Source organism: Schistocerca gregaria, chromosome X, assembly GCF_023897955.1.
Source record: "Schistocerca gregaria isolate iqSchGreg1 chromosome X, iqSchGreg1.2, whole genome shotgun sequence".
Lineage (NCBI taxonomy): Eukaryota > Metazoa > Arthropoda > Insecta > Orthoptera > Acrididae > Schistocerca > Schistocerca gregaria.
The window spans coordinates 466,111,705-466,127,495 of record NC_064931.1 but is presented as its reverse complement, the minus strand read 5'-3'; the positions used below and the strand labels follow the sequence as shown (position 1 = coordinate 466,127,495).

The following is a 15,791-nucleotide window of genomic DNA, read 5'->3' as shown; positions in this document are numbered from 1 at the left end:
TCAGCGTGTTCGATCAGAGGGTTAGCCGCCCTCTGTAATAACAATTAAAAAAAAACCGAGTTAATGGGTCAATGACGAACTGAAACGGGTGTCTTGCGACGCCCGCCCCAAACAGATACAACGAACGAAAACGAACAAACTGAGTTTTAAAAAAAAATGCGGTTATAGGCGCTACAGTTTGGAACCGCGCGACCGCTACGGTCGCAGGTTCGAATCCTGCCTCGGGCATGGATGTGTGTGATGTCCTTAGGTTAGTTAGGTTTAAGTAGTTCTAAGTCCCATAGTGCTCAAAGCCAGTAATCCGTTATTATTGATAGATGAAAAAATGTGTTTGAGTAACAAAGACATATTTTATGTAGGTTTGGCGAAATATTGAAGCTATGATGACATATTTTTGTTTTGCTGAATTTTTTATTATTTTACCTTTTTGTTGAGGAAATTGTGTTTTCTAACGCTGTATGATTAATCTGCATTGTTTTCTTTATTTCTATTACATCTCTCTGTTGTATGTTGAAAATCAACAATTTTCGAACAAAAGCTGAATGAAGCGTTGCCAGTTCCAGTTATGCTATAAATCTTGTTCATTCTTTAAGCAACAGATAGGAGGATAAGTATGTAGAAAATAAATGTCCCATGATTTACCCGGTCCTTTTTACAACATTACTCAGTTTCTAGATGGTTCTTCGATTCCGGTATGTAAAGGAACCAAGCGATCCTTATGAGGTAACGCCCGACAGGTACGCAACACACCCAGCATACAGGTAATGTGTGTTCGACCTTAATTGACCAAAGTTACTAGGAAAACTACCGTAGTCTACACTTACTTTGATAGTCTACAGAAGCCTACTGTAGTTTTACAGCTCTGTCTATACCTTTTTCGTCCTGAGATACGTTGTAGAGAACATACAGTACAAGAGGCACGTGAAAATAGGGCGAGCTGTTCGGCTAGCTCGAGTGTGTTATTTTAAACTGTGGACCGAGGTTGTCTGTAACCTTGTGTGGAATTTCAGCTAAGATTGCTAGTTTCGTCAAAACAATAGAAATGACTGGAGCTGGAAACTGCAGGTGAACACTTCATGTTGGCAGGGCAAGCGCGCGCCAGGTGCAGGTGACGCTGGGCGACTACGTCATCAACTCTGCGGTGGAGCCGCTGCCCGCCTACACGTTCGGCGTGCGCGAGATCCGCGTGCACCCGTACTTCAAGTTCACGCCGCAGGCCGACCGCTTCGACGTGGCGGTGCTGCGGCTGGACCGGCCGGCGCCCTACCTGCCGCACATCGCGCCCATCTGCCTGCCCGAGAAGGGCGAGGACTTCCTGGGCCAGTACGGCTGGGCCGCGGGCTGGGGCGCGCTGCAGGCCGGTAAGTTCAACACCAAGGCAGCTAACATGGTGCAGTCTCCACCGATGAGCCACATTGTTGTAACTACCTGGTTAACAGCGTGTTGGTCCAATCTTAGGAACGCAATACAGCAGCGATTCTGTCTGGCACGGATTCGACAGTTAGTAGGTTTCCAGAGGTATGTGGCACCAGGTGCCTACACACAGGTCACACAGTTCCCGTACGTTGCGGTGATTTGTGTATAGGGAGCTGGAACCCGATAGTGTCCCAGCTGTGTGCCATCGGATTCATATGTCAGACGAATTTGATGTCCACAACATCAAGGTAAGTTCGTTATCACGCTACTCAAACCCATGTGTCACGATATTGGCATTATGGCACAGAGAGTTATCCTGTTGGAAGATGGAAATGCTATCGGGCAAGATACCGATCACGAAGGGATGCAGGTGTTCCGCAATAATGTTCGTGTAGTCCACAGCTGTCATGATGCGTTAGATTACTAGAACAGGTCCCATGGAAGAACAGGTGAATGTCCCATATGCATGATGCTCACCCTACCAGCATGCATTCGTGGCGTGATGCATATTCTGAGGAGCCGACCACATGGGTGACAGTGCATCTGAACACGACTGTCTACCTGGTTAAGAAGAAACGTGATTCATCCGACCAGGTGACACGTTTCTACTGATCGATGGTCCGATCTCCATTAGCCTGTGCCTACTGCAATCTTTATTAACGATATCCTTAGGTAAGCATGGGAATCTATAGGGGTCGTTCAATAATGTGCGCTGAATAGTGGGCTCTGAAACACTTCTGCCTGCACCAGCATAGTAATCTTTCAGCAGCACAGTAATCTCACATAGCGGGCAAGCTTCTGCCTTCCACGTTCTGTGACGAAGCGTGGATGTCCAACACCTTATAGCTTACACGTGGTTTCCCCGTCCCCCAATCCTTTCCACAGAGTCTCACAACAGTAGCTCGTGAAAAACAACCTACCAACTTCACTGTTTCCCAGATGTTCATTCCAGTCAACAGGCCGTAACAATCTGCCCTTTGTGAAAGCTGCTTATGTCAGTGGTTTTCCCCATTTTCGAACCGCATCGTCGCTATCATCGTTCTCCATTTGTCCCTATTGCTCTTATACAGCGTGAATCAGAACTCTACGGACAAACTTTCAGAGGTGATATTATATACCAAAACAAGACCTGCCTTGGTATACACGGTCTCGAAAATGCATACCTTTAGAGTTATGCAAGCTTGTTCTTCTTCGATATTGTGAACGTGTCTAATGAAAGCTTTTTGCTTTCCGTATTTTGCGAGCAGATAGTGTAGACCAAAACAAGAACACGATGTCCAATAAGCCTGGGCTCTAAAATGCGTACCTTAAGAGCTGTGAGCACTTGGTCAGTAGATGATATGTGTTTCTCAGTAGCGAAGATGAAGTGCTCATAACTGTCTAGGTATTCACTCTAGAGCCCAAGTTTACTGGACTTTTTTCTCGTTTTGATCCATATTATCACCTCTCAATTTATGGAAAGCAAAAAGCTTTCAGAAGAAGAGAGATGTCTCACAGTATCGAAAATGAAAAAAATGCGCATCAGTTTTAGAGCCCATATTTACTACGATTTTTTTTCTTGTTTTGGTCCATATCACCACCTCTGAAGTTCTGACGGTAGAGTTCTGATTCACTCTGTACAACTTCCTTACAGAGAGCCACGTGCCCGCCGGGCCACCAGATGGCATTCAATCTCGCCGTGGGCAGTGCTCATAATTTTTTTTTTTTTCACTTATCAGTGTACTCTGACATTAAGGACCTGCAAATCCTTCTCTCAGTTATCACACCCTCTTACGGACGACGGGAAACGTAGTGCTATATATTTTTATTGTGTTGTTACAAATGTCGTCTCCGTAGCCATGCGGAATACTCTGTTTCTGTCTCCGTACTGCAAGGTGTTGTTCCCTCATGGAATATCGGAACGTGGCGCACTCACAAGGGAAACATCCACCAGCGCGTCACAGATGTTGCTCATCTTTCGCACGACTGTCGCACCACATACATATGGCAAATGTTGGTCTAACACGTCGCACTTCTCAAGCGTTTTCGAGGGATGTACATTAAAATTTTTTTCGAGCCTGTTGGAGGACCAGTCGGCGAGTAACGACGTTAGAGCAGATGGTTAAGGTGGCAGTCTGTAACTGTCATGGAGCAGTCGAGTCTCGTCTTTTTTCTAATATTCCACCAAACACGTGTAACTCTATAATAAAATCATGCTTCTTCGGAAAGGAGAATAATAATGGTGATAATCATTATGGTAATTTCGTGGCGAAATTTAATAGAGATGTAATAAGTAACCGTGATGAAATCAACATTTATTTATAGCAACAGTCATGCGCGTACCGCATTGATGCCACACCGGCTCCCGCTATACCTCCATTGAATCATATACACTGAACCTGCATGAATGTGTCAGTAAATAAATATTCATTTCATCACGATTCCCAAATTATACCTCGCCGCGAATGTACCGCTATGGTTGTCATTGTTAATATTTTTTATTATTATTCCTTCCCAAAGAAGCATGATTCGTTGTAGTGATACAAGTGTTTGGATACAGACAAGGGAAAATACGATGAATCTCATGCAGTACAGGCAGACTTCTACCCTGCCGACTAATCCGGTTCCAGTAACTCGACTGCTGGCGTTCTCGCATGAGTTTCAGTAAGTACGTAAAAAGTGGAACCTCGATTTTTTAAAACAGCTTGAGAAGCGCATCGTGCTAGACCAATATTTGTTACATATAAGTATGCACTGCAACTACGCGGAAGGTGAGCAAATCTGGTGACCCGCTGGATGTATGGTTTCCTTGTCAGCCTCGTGCGAAGAACTGAGGAGCTGCTACAGTGTGATGCAGCGTGACAATTACTGAACTTCATTTTGAAAAACTTAAATTAGTTACAAACTTCGGTGTGCACATACTTTATTCAACATGTAACCATCACTACAGACTTTAGGATTTGTTGATATACCTGCCATCGTTGGCGATGATGTGGCGCAGACGAATAGCGAAATTCTGCATGACCCGCTGAAGTATCAGATCATCCATGCTGTCGATGACATCCTGAATGGCTGTTTTCAGCTCAGCAGTGGTTTTGGGGTTATTGCTGTACAACTTATCTTTAATATAGCGCCATAAAAATGAGTCGCATGTGTTCAGATCCGGAGAATATGGCGGCCAATCGAGGCCCATGCCAGTAGCCTCTGGGTACCCCAGAACCAGAATGCGGTCCCCAAAGTGCTCCCCCAGGGCATCAAACACTCTCCTGCTTAGATGGGGTCGAGTTATGTCTTGCGTGAACCACATCTCGTCGAAATCAGGTCACTTTGGATAATGGGGATGAAATCATCTTCCAAAACCTTCACATACCGTTCGGCAGTCACCATGCCATCAAGGAATATCGCACTGACCATTCCGTGACTGGACATTGCACACCACACACTCACCCGTGGAGGACGAAGCGAGTTCTCGATCGCCAAATGAGCATTCTCAGTCCCCCAAATGCGCCAATTTTCCTTATTGACAAACCCATCCAAATGAAAGTGGGCTTCGTTGCTAAACCGAACTGTACCACCATACTAATTCTCATCTTTCCCTGCGGCCAGCTATGCAGTATTAACGTCCTAACGCAAACCGTTAAGAAGTTATGACGATTGTACAGGTTGATTATAATTAAAGTTAGACTTTCAAACCGCTGTAGATATAATACAACTGGCAAAAATGACATCAAATTGCAACGGAATATTATCGGAGAAGGGGGAAAACGTATGGCAGAAGAAAAATAAATAGTTACAACATGTAGCAATAGAAGGCACTGTAAGCATCAAAAATGGTTCAAATGGCTCTGAGCACTATGGGACTCAACTGCTGTGGTCATTAGTCCCCTAGAACTTAGAACTACTTAAACCTAACTAACCTAAGGACATCACACACATCCATGCCCGAGGCAGGATTCGAACCTGCGACCGTAGCAGTCGCACGGTTCCGGACTGCGCGCCTAGAACCGCGAGACCACCGCGGCCGGCACTCTGTAAGCATCATAATTTAATAGTGGTCGACTACAAATGACAAATGAATCGTACAACAATGCCGAACTATTTAGTGTGCATGGGTGTACAAATGTGATATTGTTAGTTACGTAAGCCCATCCACCACGCAAGGTCATACCACATTGGATGGGAAAAATCGGTTTTTAATTGTACTGAGGCCAAAAGCGCATGGAAAGCATCTCTCACATCGATTATTAATTATCCTGCGGGCAAAAACCGCATACAAAGCATTAATCAAAATTAAATCGGATTATTAATTTCTGTGTGACTGGAGCAAAACTGATCGAAGTGTTTCCTAGGTCATGTTCAGAATGTGTTGCCTTCAATGCAGCTAAGTTTGCAATCGGAACACTGAACACAACATCTTTCAGAGACAGCCCCACAGTCAAAAATCACACGGATTAAGATCAAGTTATCGGGATGGCTAGGCCTTAGGAAAATGGCGGCTGATAATTCTAGTATTTCCGAAATGGCACTTCAGCTGCTGCTTAACTGGATTTGCAATGTGCGGAAGTGCGCCATATTGCATAAAAATGATCCCATCCACACATCCACGCTATTGGAGAGCTGGAATGACGTGGTTGCGCAAAAGACACTCATAGCGCTTACCAGTGACTGTACAGGTAAGAGGACCGGAAGCACCTGTCTCTTCGAAAAAATATGGCCCTATGATAAATAATGCCGTAAACCCGCACCACACAGTGAGCGTCTCAGGATGAAGTGGTACTGGTTGATTTGTGTGTGGATTTTCCGTTGCTAATATTCGACAATTCTGTGTGTTGGCACATCCTGTCATATGGAAGTGGGATTCCTCTGTCCATAAAATCTTCCACTGCCAATCACTGTCCTCTTCCATGCGAGCAAGAAATTCTAAGGAACTGGTCCCTCATGCTGGCAGGTCAACAGGAAGCAACTCGTGCACATGGGTAATTTTGAATGGCTAGCAAAGAAGGACGTTTGGTAAGATTTTACGCACCGTGCTCACAGGTATGTCCAATGTTCGGGCAGTTCTCCGTGCACTACACGTTTGAACACCACCACTCGTCTCCTCCAGTATTTCTGTGGCCACTGCTTCCACTGACGTCTGATCAATTCGTTTCCTCCCTTTCCAGGTTGAACACCAAAAGAACTCGTCTTTTCGAATTTCCAAATCATTTTCTCCAGATCCACCGCAGTCATCAGACCAACGCCTTTTTTCAAACCCTTCTGTGTCCGCAACTTCTGCAGAGCGGAGTGTGCACAGTCATAATTCTTGTAATACAGCTTTAGAAGCAGAGCGCGATCCTACATTGAGACAGTCATGACGAACGTCGCAGACGCGAAAGGAGCCAAAGCCGTGTACCGGGCGTGTGTATACCAACTTCAATGGGTCGTACGCATTCTGACACATGCAGTGCCAACAATTGATAAATTTTCAAACTATTTTTTTCTTCTGCCAAACATCTTCCCCCTTCTCCGATAATATTCCGTTCCAATTTGACGTCTTTCAGACCATGGGTGTTATTCCTACAGCGTTTTGAAAGTTAAACTTTAATTATAATCATCCTGTATTTCATGTTGTTCAATAATTGTCACCTTGTACATGACTTACGATTTTCAATGCCGGCATAGTCGACCCCGGAGCGTTGTGTGCTGGCCAGGTGTCTGTTCAAATTTTGCGTCATTGATTATGGATGAAAATCGAATCTTCCACTCATCAATTTAGATTCTTACGTAGTGTACTAAGGCCGATTTAAGGTCCAAGCGATATAAGCGGGCGTTCGGGGCACGAAGTTGAGTGGGGCGTCAGAGGCGCCCCTTGGGAAAAATGTGTACATAGAGTATATAGCAATTAGTAACGAAAGCAACCTACTCCTCGCTCACTAGATTTAGGCTTATTTTTAAAGGTTTCACTAAGATCCCATATATATATATATATATATATATATATATATATATATATATATATATATATATATATATATATATATATATGTGTGTGTGTGTGTGTAAGGGGGGGGGGGGGCGGGAATGATGTATCCCTTTTCTATGGTATGTCACTTGTCTGGAAGAATGGGGCGGGGGGAGGGGGACGCGAAATGATATGCCTCTTGTGTGGAAAAATGAAGGAGGTTAGGTGCGACAAATGAAATGACGCTTGTGTGGAAAAATAGGGGTCGGGCACAATGTGATGTGTCGCTTGTGTACAAAGACGGGGAAGGGGGAATATGTTTGTGTCATTTATGTGGGAAAATGTTCTCGGACTGGCACTGACTGCGCTGCTAGTATAGTAGACCCACTGATTTATTTCCAGTGTATGGAACGCATTCGCTACATGAAAAGACATGTTTTGCATTTCTTACTAAACCTTCTGAGATAATTTCTGCGTTCAGGTACAAAAATGAAGGTTACTGCAGATTTATCATATGTATCCTAATCAGAACTGAATGCATTTCTCCAAACAAATCGCCTTCTATTTGCCCTAGTAGTAGCCTACATTAAGTAAATTTAGTTATATTATGAGAATGTCATTAGCCGGTTTTGATGAAGTAGCTGGCAATAGTGTTCATATACGAGTAGTTAAGAGCTGATTGATTGTGTTGCTATAATTGCATGTACTATATTTCATTTGGACAAACCATCGGAAACTATGATCGAGATAAGTGGATCTTGTGAACCCATCTCGATCATAATTTTTCGTAGTTTGTCCAAATGATTCCATATAACTGCCTGTATGATTCCTACTAAAAAGTGCATGGACGGAACCTTATCCTTACCTTACGTGTTATAAAATTTTTTAAGACCAAGTAAATTCTTTCACTGTATGTTTATTATCATATGTATCATTACAGTTGTTGTTTTCTCTGTTATTTTAATTCTGAACGGCCTCAATAGCTCCTTATTACTGGTATATTTTCATTGTAGAATCTCTACTGTGTTGTGACGTCTTCTACGACAGTATGTTATTGACAAACATGTTGTGAGACTCCTCTTCCTTTGCTCAGTTTGTTGATAGGTATTATTCTTCTCGTTGTCGATGATGGATTCGTTTATAATTTTCGTTATTTGTTAATCGCTTTGGAGACGTTCATTATGTACAATGGCTTGAAATGCACCTGTTATTTTAGTCAATTCTTTGTCATAAGCTATTAATTGAATTATAGTAACAAAATCACGCCACGGGCTTCGATTAAAACTTTAACTTTCATGACTGCTTCAGTTTTGGGTGAGATTCCCTACTTGTGAATTACTGTTCAGTACCGTTCCGACCGCCGCGTGATCTAGGGCGCCTTGCCAACGTTCGCGCGGCTCCCCCCGTCGGAGGTCCGAGCCCCTTGGGCATAAGTGTGTGTGTCGTCCTTAGCGTAAGTTAGTTTAAGTTAGATTAAGTAGTGTGTAAGCTTAGGGACCGATGACCTCAGTACTTTGGTCCCATAAGACCTTACCACAAATTTACAAATTTCCGATGACCTCAGCAGTTTGGTCCCATAGGAAATTACCACAAATTTCCAAAATTCCTCCGACCGAGTGTTCGCGACTGACCACATCTGCAGCCTCCACTTTAACGACCGCTGCGATGGCGCGCGCTCAAAACCGTGGAACAGTTAAACTCATTGGTGAGCCCAGAGATGCTTACTCGCTCACTGTACCACCTCCCAGAAGTTGTATTTATTCTCGTATCGGGCGAGATGCAGCAACGATGACCTCGCAATGTTCAATTAAACAAAACACAAAATAAAATAAAAAATTAAAATCTGTAGCAAACTGTAGCAAATGTGTGGCACCAAATCGAATATTCGAAATTGAGTTAAAAGGATAGCTTAGAAAATATCTACATTTGGAAATTCATTGGCACACGGTGACATCTGTTGTAAAACATATACCTATAGTTACATAAAAAGTTACTAAATTCTGTCCATATCTCTTGTACATTCAAATGTAGTACCTTACAACAATAGGTAAACAGTGGTTTGCGGTAATAGTAGTATTTTTCGCGTGATTTGTAGCTAGTCTACCTTAGGTCGATTTTAGTCCTTTAGACATATTTATAATTACCTCATTGCTTGCCTGGGCATGTCAATACCTGTACAGAAGAAAAAATTACAAAGCTGCAGCAATTTCATAATTGCGCTGCGTGATAGCGTGCAGTTGGAGAGCGCGTCGAGTATCAATACAACGGGTGGCGTAACCGTGGAGATACAGGCGAGGGCAGCTGCCCCGCCCATCGCCTCCCCTCCCTCACAAGGAAAAAACTCTTCGCAAACTTAACTCAAATCCTGCCTCGCAAACAGACAGTATCAGTTTGAAGAAAGCGAGATCATGTTATGAACATTGATTAGTATCAGTTACACCTAGAACAATTTATGGTGCAATCATTTATATTATTGTTCAAAGTGTAATTCACTTGAATTTACCCCTCCCCTTCCCCCTCTCAGATCATGGGTACGCTCTAGGCGCTATCTGACTCTGTGCGACTACTCTGTCGTCCTGCCCAGCAATGCCATTTGGCCGTCTGATCGGGTCCGCTCACCTGTGATCAGCATCGTCTGATAACCTCCAACAACCATCAGATCCGGCATCAATTGGAGCTTCTTTTATTCTCTGTTTCCTTGACGTATTTGGAATGAATTTAGTTTTCTCCCTACAATTGTATTTCTTGTTAAACTGCATTGGAATCTGAAAATTACTTGATATTTTGATGTCGTTATTCTCTGCTGTTCAGCATCCACATTGTATTGTTATCCAATACCTGCAGAGTGTAACAGGAAGTATATGAGTATTCTGTAACAATATATGAATTAGAAAATGGGGAAAGAGAGGGAATGGATACAGTGACTTCCAGCCGCACAGGGCGTTGTGGTAATGCAATGGCGAAAGTTAAAAATTTCTGCCGGACTCAAATTTCCAACCTGTCACACGATGCATTGCAGCGTCTCTCGTCCATTAACCCCTTGCTTTCAACTGATTTACGCCAACGGCCTTGCGCAGTGGTAACATCTATTGCCGTCAGATCACCGAAGTTAAGTGCTGTCGGGCTGGGCCAGCACTTGGATGGGCAACCATCTGGTCTGCCGAACCCTGTTGGCAAGCGCGGTTCACTCAGCCCTTGTGAGGCAAACTGAGGAGCTACTTGATTGAGAAGTAGCGGCTCCAGTCTCGTAAACTGACATTCAGCCGGAAGAGCGATGTGCTGACCACATACCCCTCCATATCCGCATCCAGTGACGCCTGTGGGCGAGGATGACACGGCGGCCGGTCGGTACCATTGGGCCTTCCAAGGCCTGTTCGGATGGAGTTCAGTTTATTTTTTCAACTTATTGATTTCCGTAGGACGATATTAATGCATCCACATTGAAGCAAACGTCAAGGAGCCATCACGTTCTTACAGAAATGTCTTTAGTGTTTGAGTACAGTCTGTTCTGTCGGATATGCCCGACAGAGCAAACAACATTCAGATATATAAACTGCTGGGGAAAAACTCAGAACGCCCTTTCCGAGGTTTCCTATTCACCTAAAATTTATTGATGCAACAATGCATCTGGAGTACATGAAATGATTAAATTTACAGATCAATAGCACAGGTACTTCTGAGGCACCAGGTATCGAGCCATGCTGAATACTCATAATAGTACCTGATGTAGCCTCCATGGCGGCAATGCAGGAGCTGACTCTGGCATTCAGTCGAGGGTAGAGATGGCGAATACTAACCTGGGATACGTTATGCCACACCTGCTCCACCTATTCACGTAGTTCTGCAAGAGTTGGTTGACGATTCGCGTGAGTCGCTTCTCATCCTATCATATTGCACACGTGCTCGATTGGAGACATGTCTGGAGATCATACTGGCCAAGGAAGTTGCTGATCACGTTGAGTTTCACGGGCAGTGTGTGGGCCAGCATTATCCTGTTGGAACAGCTCATCACCTTCCTGTTGCAAGAACGGCAAAAGAACGGGCCTAACAACATTCTGAATATACCGAGCGCTGGTGAGCGCCACCCTCCGGTAACCTCAAAACTGAACGGGAGTTGTATGTAGGTCATGGCACCTCAGGCCTTAAGGCCTGGGGTGGTGCCAGCGTGTTTTGTATGAACGCACTCTACAAGACAGAACTCACCAAGTCTATACTGTACACGCAAACGACCATCTCTTGCGTACACACTTCTACCGGTGAAGACCACAGCGTGCCATTCCATGTTTCCAAGTGATCCTCTGACCGCACCAGTCGAGCCCGTGCACGTAGATGCTGTGGCGTGAGAGGAAGACAGATTAGAGATGTGCGTTCCCACGATCGCACTGCTAATAACCGGTTCACAGTAGTTCGTGTTGACACGTCTGGGCTCACAAGCCCTCTTACCTGTGCGGTGGTAGCTGTACAATCTGTCACTGATGCCCTTACAGTACGACGATTCTGGCCGGCGCGTGTGCTGTGTGGACATCCAGAACCTCGCCATCAGGTGTGAGAACGTCCGCGTGACCAGTGGTACCATCATCGTTGTACAACTGACACAGCACGTCTAACTTCTATGGCAGTTCTTCAAACAGAGCATTCAGCCACTCGGAAGACAATAATTTGAGCCCTTTCATACTCGCTCAGTTAGTTGTAGGAAGCTGACTCCACCATGAGGCATAATTACCATCCTGGCGCTCCATCACTGGGTTTTAGTCTCGTTTAACTTCTTCCCTATACATTTCCTCCTTTTTAAAAAGAAATTTTCTTGTAACACAGATACTGGTTTATTTACAATTATTCATACTTCACGTTTCCACCTCTACTCATGTTATCACTTTGTCCTTTCCACTATGTAAACCTTCTGTCCCACTTCACTAGCATTTGGCTCTAAAAATAGGTCTCTGTACGATGTACATGGTTCCCTTTGTCAAATTCCTCCTTTATTGGAGAGCAGCTTTTGGCTTCACTACGTGGGAGTGAACAAGTATCAGGATGGCTTCCTAACCCTACGATCTGATTTACTTTTGTTCACTCCTCCCTGTATGATCCTCTACAACTTCACACTAATAGCCTATTACTTATCATTAACAATGAATGTACTGCAGACTAAATCCTTCATTAATCTATGAGGAACAGAACTGACCTATGCAAACAGATCAGTTCAACCGCTACCCTACTGTTTCGGCAATACTGGCCTGCGTGAACAGGCCTTTTGCTCCATATTCTTATATCTCAGCGATTCGGAAAAGTTTATTTACAGCAGTAGGGGATCCATGGTAACGTTGCTTTGGTTGTGTTCAAGACATTGAGACGGAGGAATCTATCCGAACTTCCGTAGTTTATTACTCCTTTCACTCTTTATTAATAACTTGTCTCGCTCTGAGAGATCTATCCAGTGGCCCCACTCCAAGAGCTCTCGGATACCAATGATCCTGCTACAGGTGCTTTACCAGCCGCACCTGTGCTGTTCAATAATCCTATAATTTTCCAAGCTAAAGGCGCCGCAACAGATCCACCTGTGCTGTACAATAATCCTTACACTTTCCCAGCCACAGGCGAAATAACAGCTCCATCGGTGCTGCACAATAGTCCTTCCCCAGCTACAGGCACTATATCAGCCCCACCTATTGTAACACGACAGCTTATTGTAAAGGGAAGATACACTTTGCTCAAACACAAACACGCGACCGCAGACACACAGGCGGCGGCTCAGATCGGGTCATATTCCTGTTGATAGCTGAAATAAGCTTGACAGGAGCACGTGGACGGCCAGTTTCACATTATGCTCCACAGATGGGGTTGTCTCTGGACTTCCACGGGCCGCTAAGGTGACCGCGTGACCGTGAAAACCCTCCCGTTGGAGATCACAATGGCTGCTCGTTTCTCATGGCGGCTTTTCGCGTCCAGTTCAAAATTAAAGTTTACCCTAAAATTAATGTTTATTCAACCATCTTTGTCACTGAAGAGCCTCATTTGAAGCGGAAAAAAGCCTTCGATATCCTCATTAGTTTATAAGGTATTGAAGTTAAATTTATAAATATACCTGGACTGTAAAGGTGAATATCCTGCAACGCATCATGCGATTGCAAAAAACGAGGTGTCTACGGATACATCTCGTAGAACTGTATCGGACTGTGACAGTAGATTAACTGAAATTATTCACATATTTAAATGAGAGACCAAAAAGTGGAAAAAGAGGTTCAAATGGCTTAGAGCACTATGGGGCTTAACATCGGAGGTCATCAGTCCCCTAGAACTTAGAATTACTTAAACCTAACTAACCTAAGGACATCACACACATCCATGCCCAAGGCAGGATTCGAACCTGCGACCGTAGCAGTCACACGGTTCGAGACTAAGGCGCCTAGAACCGCTAGGCCACTGCCACGGCCGGCTGAAAAGTGGATTTCGCACAATTAAAAAACAGCTGTTCTTACTAAACAAATAGGGAAACATTAAAAGTAGCAGCAGTACTGTAAGCTTTAGATATGTACGAGGGTAATCCCAAAAGAAAGGTCTCCTATTTTTTATAAGTACATAGACATGTTTATTTCTTCAATGATTTACATCAGTCTATAGCTTGAACAATTAGCTATTTTTCGACATAATCACCATTTTCGTCGATGCATTTTTGTAGATGCTGTGGCAGTTTTTGTATGCCCATGCCATACCATGTCGTCGCCATGCTGTTCAGAAAGTTAAGAACCTCTTCTGTCACCTCTACAGGGGGCTTCCAGCGACTTAATGAGTTCATACAACGTTGAGTAGTTGCACTACACTGGGCAAAAAGAGGCCCGAAACGATATTAGGAGATATCCTGTGACTTTTTCCACCTCAGTGTATATTAATTTACAAATTCTTCTCCTTACCTCACAGTATCAAATAGCATGAAAATAAGATTCTCTAAACTAGCAAGAAATTTTAGAATTTACAAGCTGTGTTTAAGACAGGATATTTTTCTGTTGCTTGCATGAGGGCTGCTCACAAGACTAAGCTTTCAGCCCGACTTTCTCAGAGAATGCTACAGCCAGAAAAACACGTCCATTCACAGTGGGCTGGCCATACCTATTCTTAATATTGAATCCAATGCACTTTGTGAACCCATATATAGAAACAGTAAACCAAGGGAATCTGAATAGGGCAAGACAGGCAGGGAAGGATTCTCCCCTAAGAAGAATGGCAACACAAAGACCAACTTTCCAAATGTAGCCAGAAATGACTGAAAGAAATAGTACTACCCTAATTTACATGCTTGCATAACCATAGTCTGCAGAACTGTGTTCACAGTCATTGTACTGAGTGAAATACTGATGATGATGAGTGCCCACTACTATTATATATTGTGTAAATTATTATGTTCCCACTATTTTCAAATGGTTTATTTCTCTGAATCACAAATTCTTCGAAGTTATGCCAGGGGATGTTCCAAGCACTGATGTCAACAAACTGTTATTTTGATCTCAATGAAATGGTAGCTCTCCAACAAAGGAAACTAATACTAGATAGGCCATAGGATGCTTGTAGAAAAATGTTCACAACAAAACATCTATTGATAAACATCACACTGAGACAATATAACACAGTAGTCAGTCCTCTATGCAGCAGGGAGCCTATCCCTAACCATGAAGATCACATTAAGTGTCCCCTTATTTCAAGTAAAGAAATTCCTGCAGTAAAGTAGTGATATGAAGGGTCCTACCAGATGGGAGAAAATGCTGCAAATCTGATCATGAATTCTACCGGTATCAAGAAAACCTCACCAGTACCATTAGAAGAAGACAACTAGCTGTCTATAGCTACCTATACAGAATGGACCCCATAGGCTGTCTTATAAGATCTCAAAGCAGCCACTGAATCCCTGTGGACCAAGCACTTAGAGAAAGACTTTGCAGAACTAAATATTAGGCAAGATAAAATAACTAACAGGGGTGACTACCATTTAGCTACTGAAACTAGAACCTTCATACCATCCCTTACAGAAGTTAGCCTCAATGAGACAAGGAAATAGTACAAAGAACACAATGTAGACTTCAGCAGGAAATTGAAGGAATACAGGACTAACAGAAATACTCAAAATACTGATAAGAGGACAGCTACTAAACTTCACCAAGAACACCACAAGCAAAAGATGACAGCGGAACATAAACGCAATTACTGTGACCCACCTGTGACCCAAACAAGTTAAAAAAAACATTATTATAGTCCAGTAATATTAAACATTTTATTATAATTATAACATTTTATGTAATGTACTGTTATTATTATTGAAATTCTAGGCATATCACGCATGTTCAAAGTTGACATGACAGCAAATTATATTTAGGTGGCTAGAGGGATAAAGACAGGAACAAATTGTGATCTTCCTCCCCTCCACTCCCCTCCCTCAGCCTGTGATCCTGCCCCCACACATTTCGCA

General features: G+C 43.5%; 1 protein-coding gene across 4 annotated transcripts in view; it reads left to right on the top strand.

Moving 5' to 3' along the window:
* Nucleotides 1-15,791, top strand: part of LOC126299050 (serine proteinase stubble) — a 419,426-nt gene that overhangs the window by 351,308 nt on the left and 52,327 nt on the right. For all 4 annotated transcript variants that reach the window (XM_049990706.1, XM_049990705.1, XM_049990707.1 and 1 more), the window contains one exon: nt 1,087-1,361. In XM_049990706.1, the coding sequence (XP_049846663.1) occupies nt 1,087-1,361 (275 nt within the window). The remainder of the gene's footprint in view (nt 1-1,086; nt 1,362-15,791) is intronic.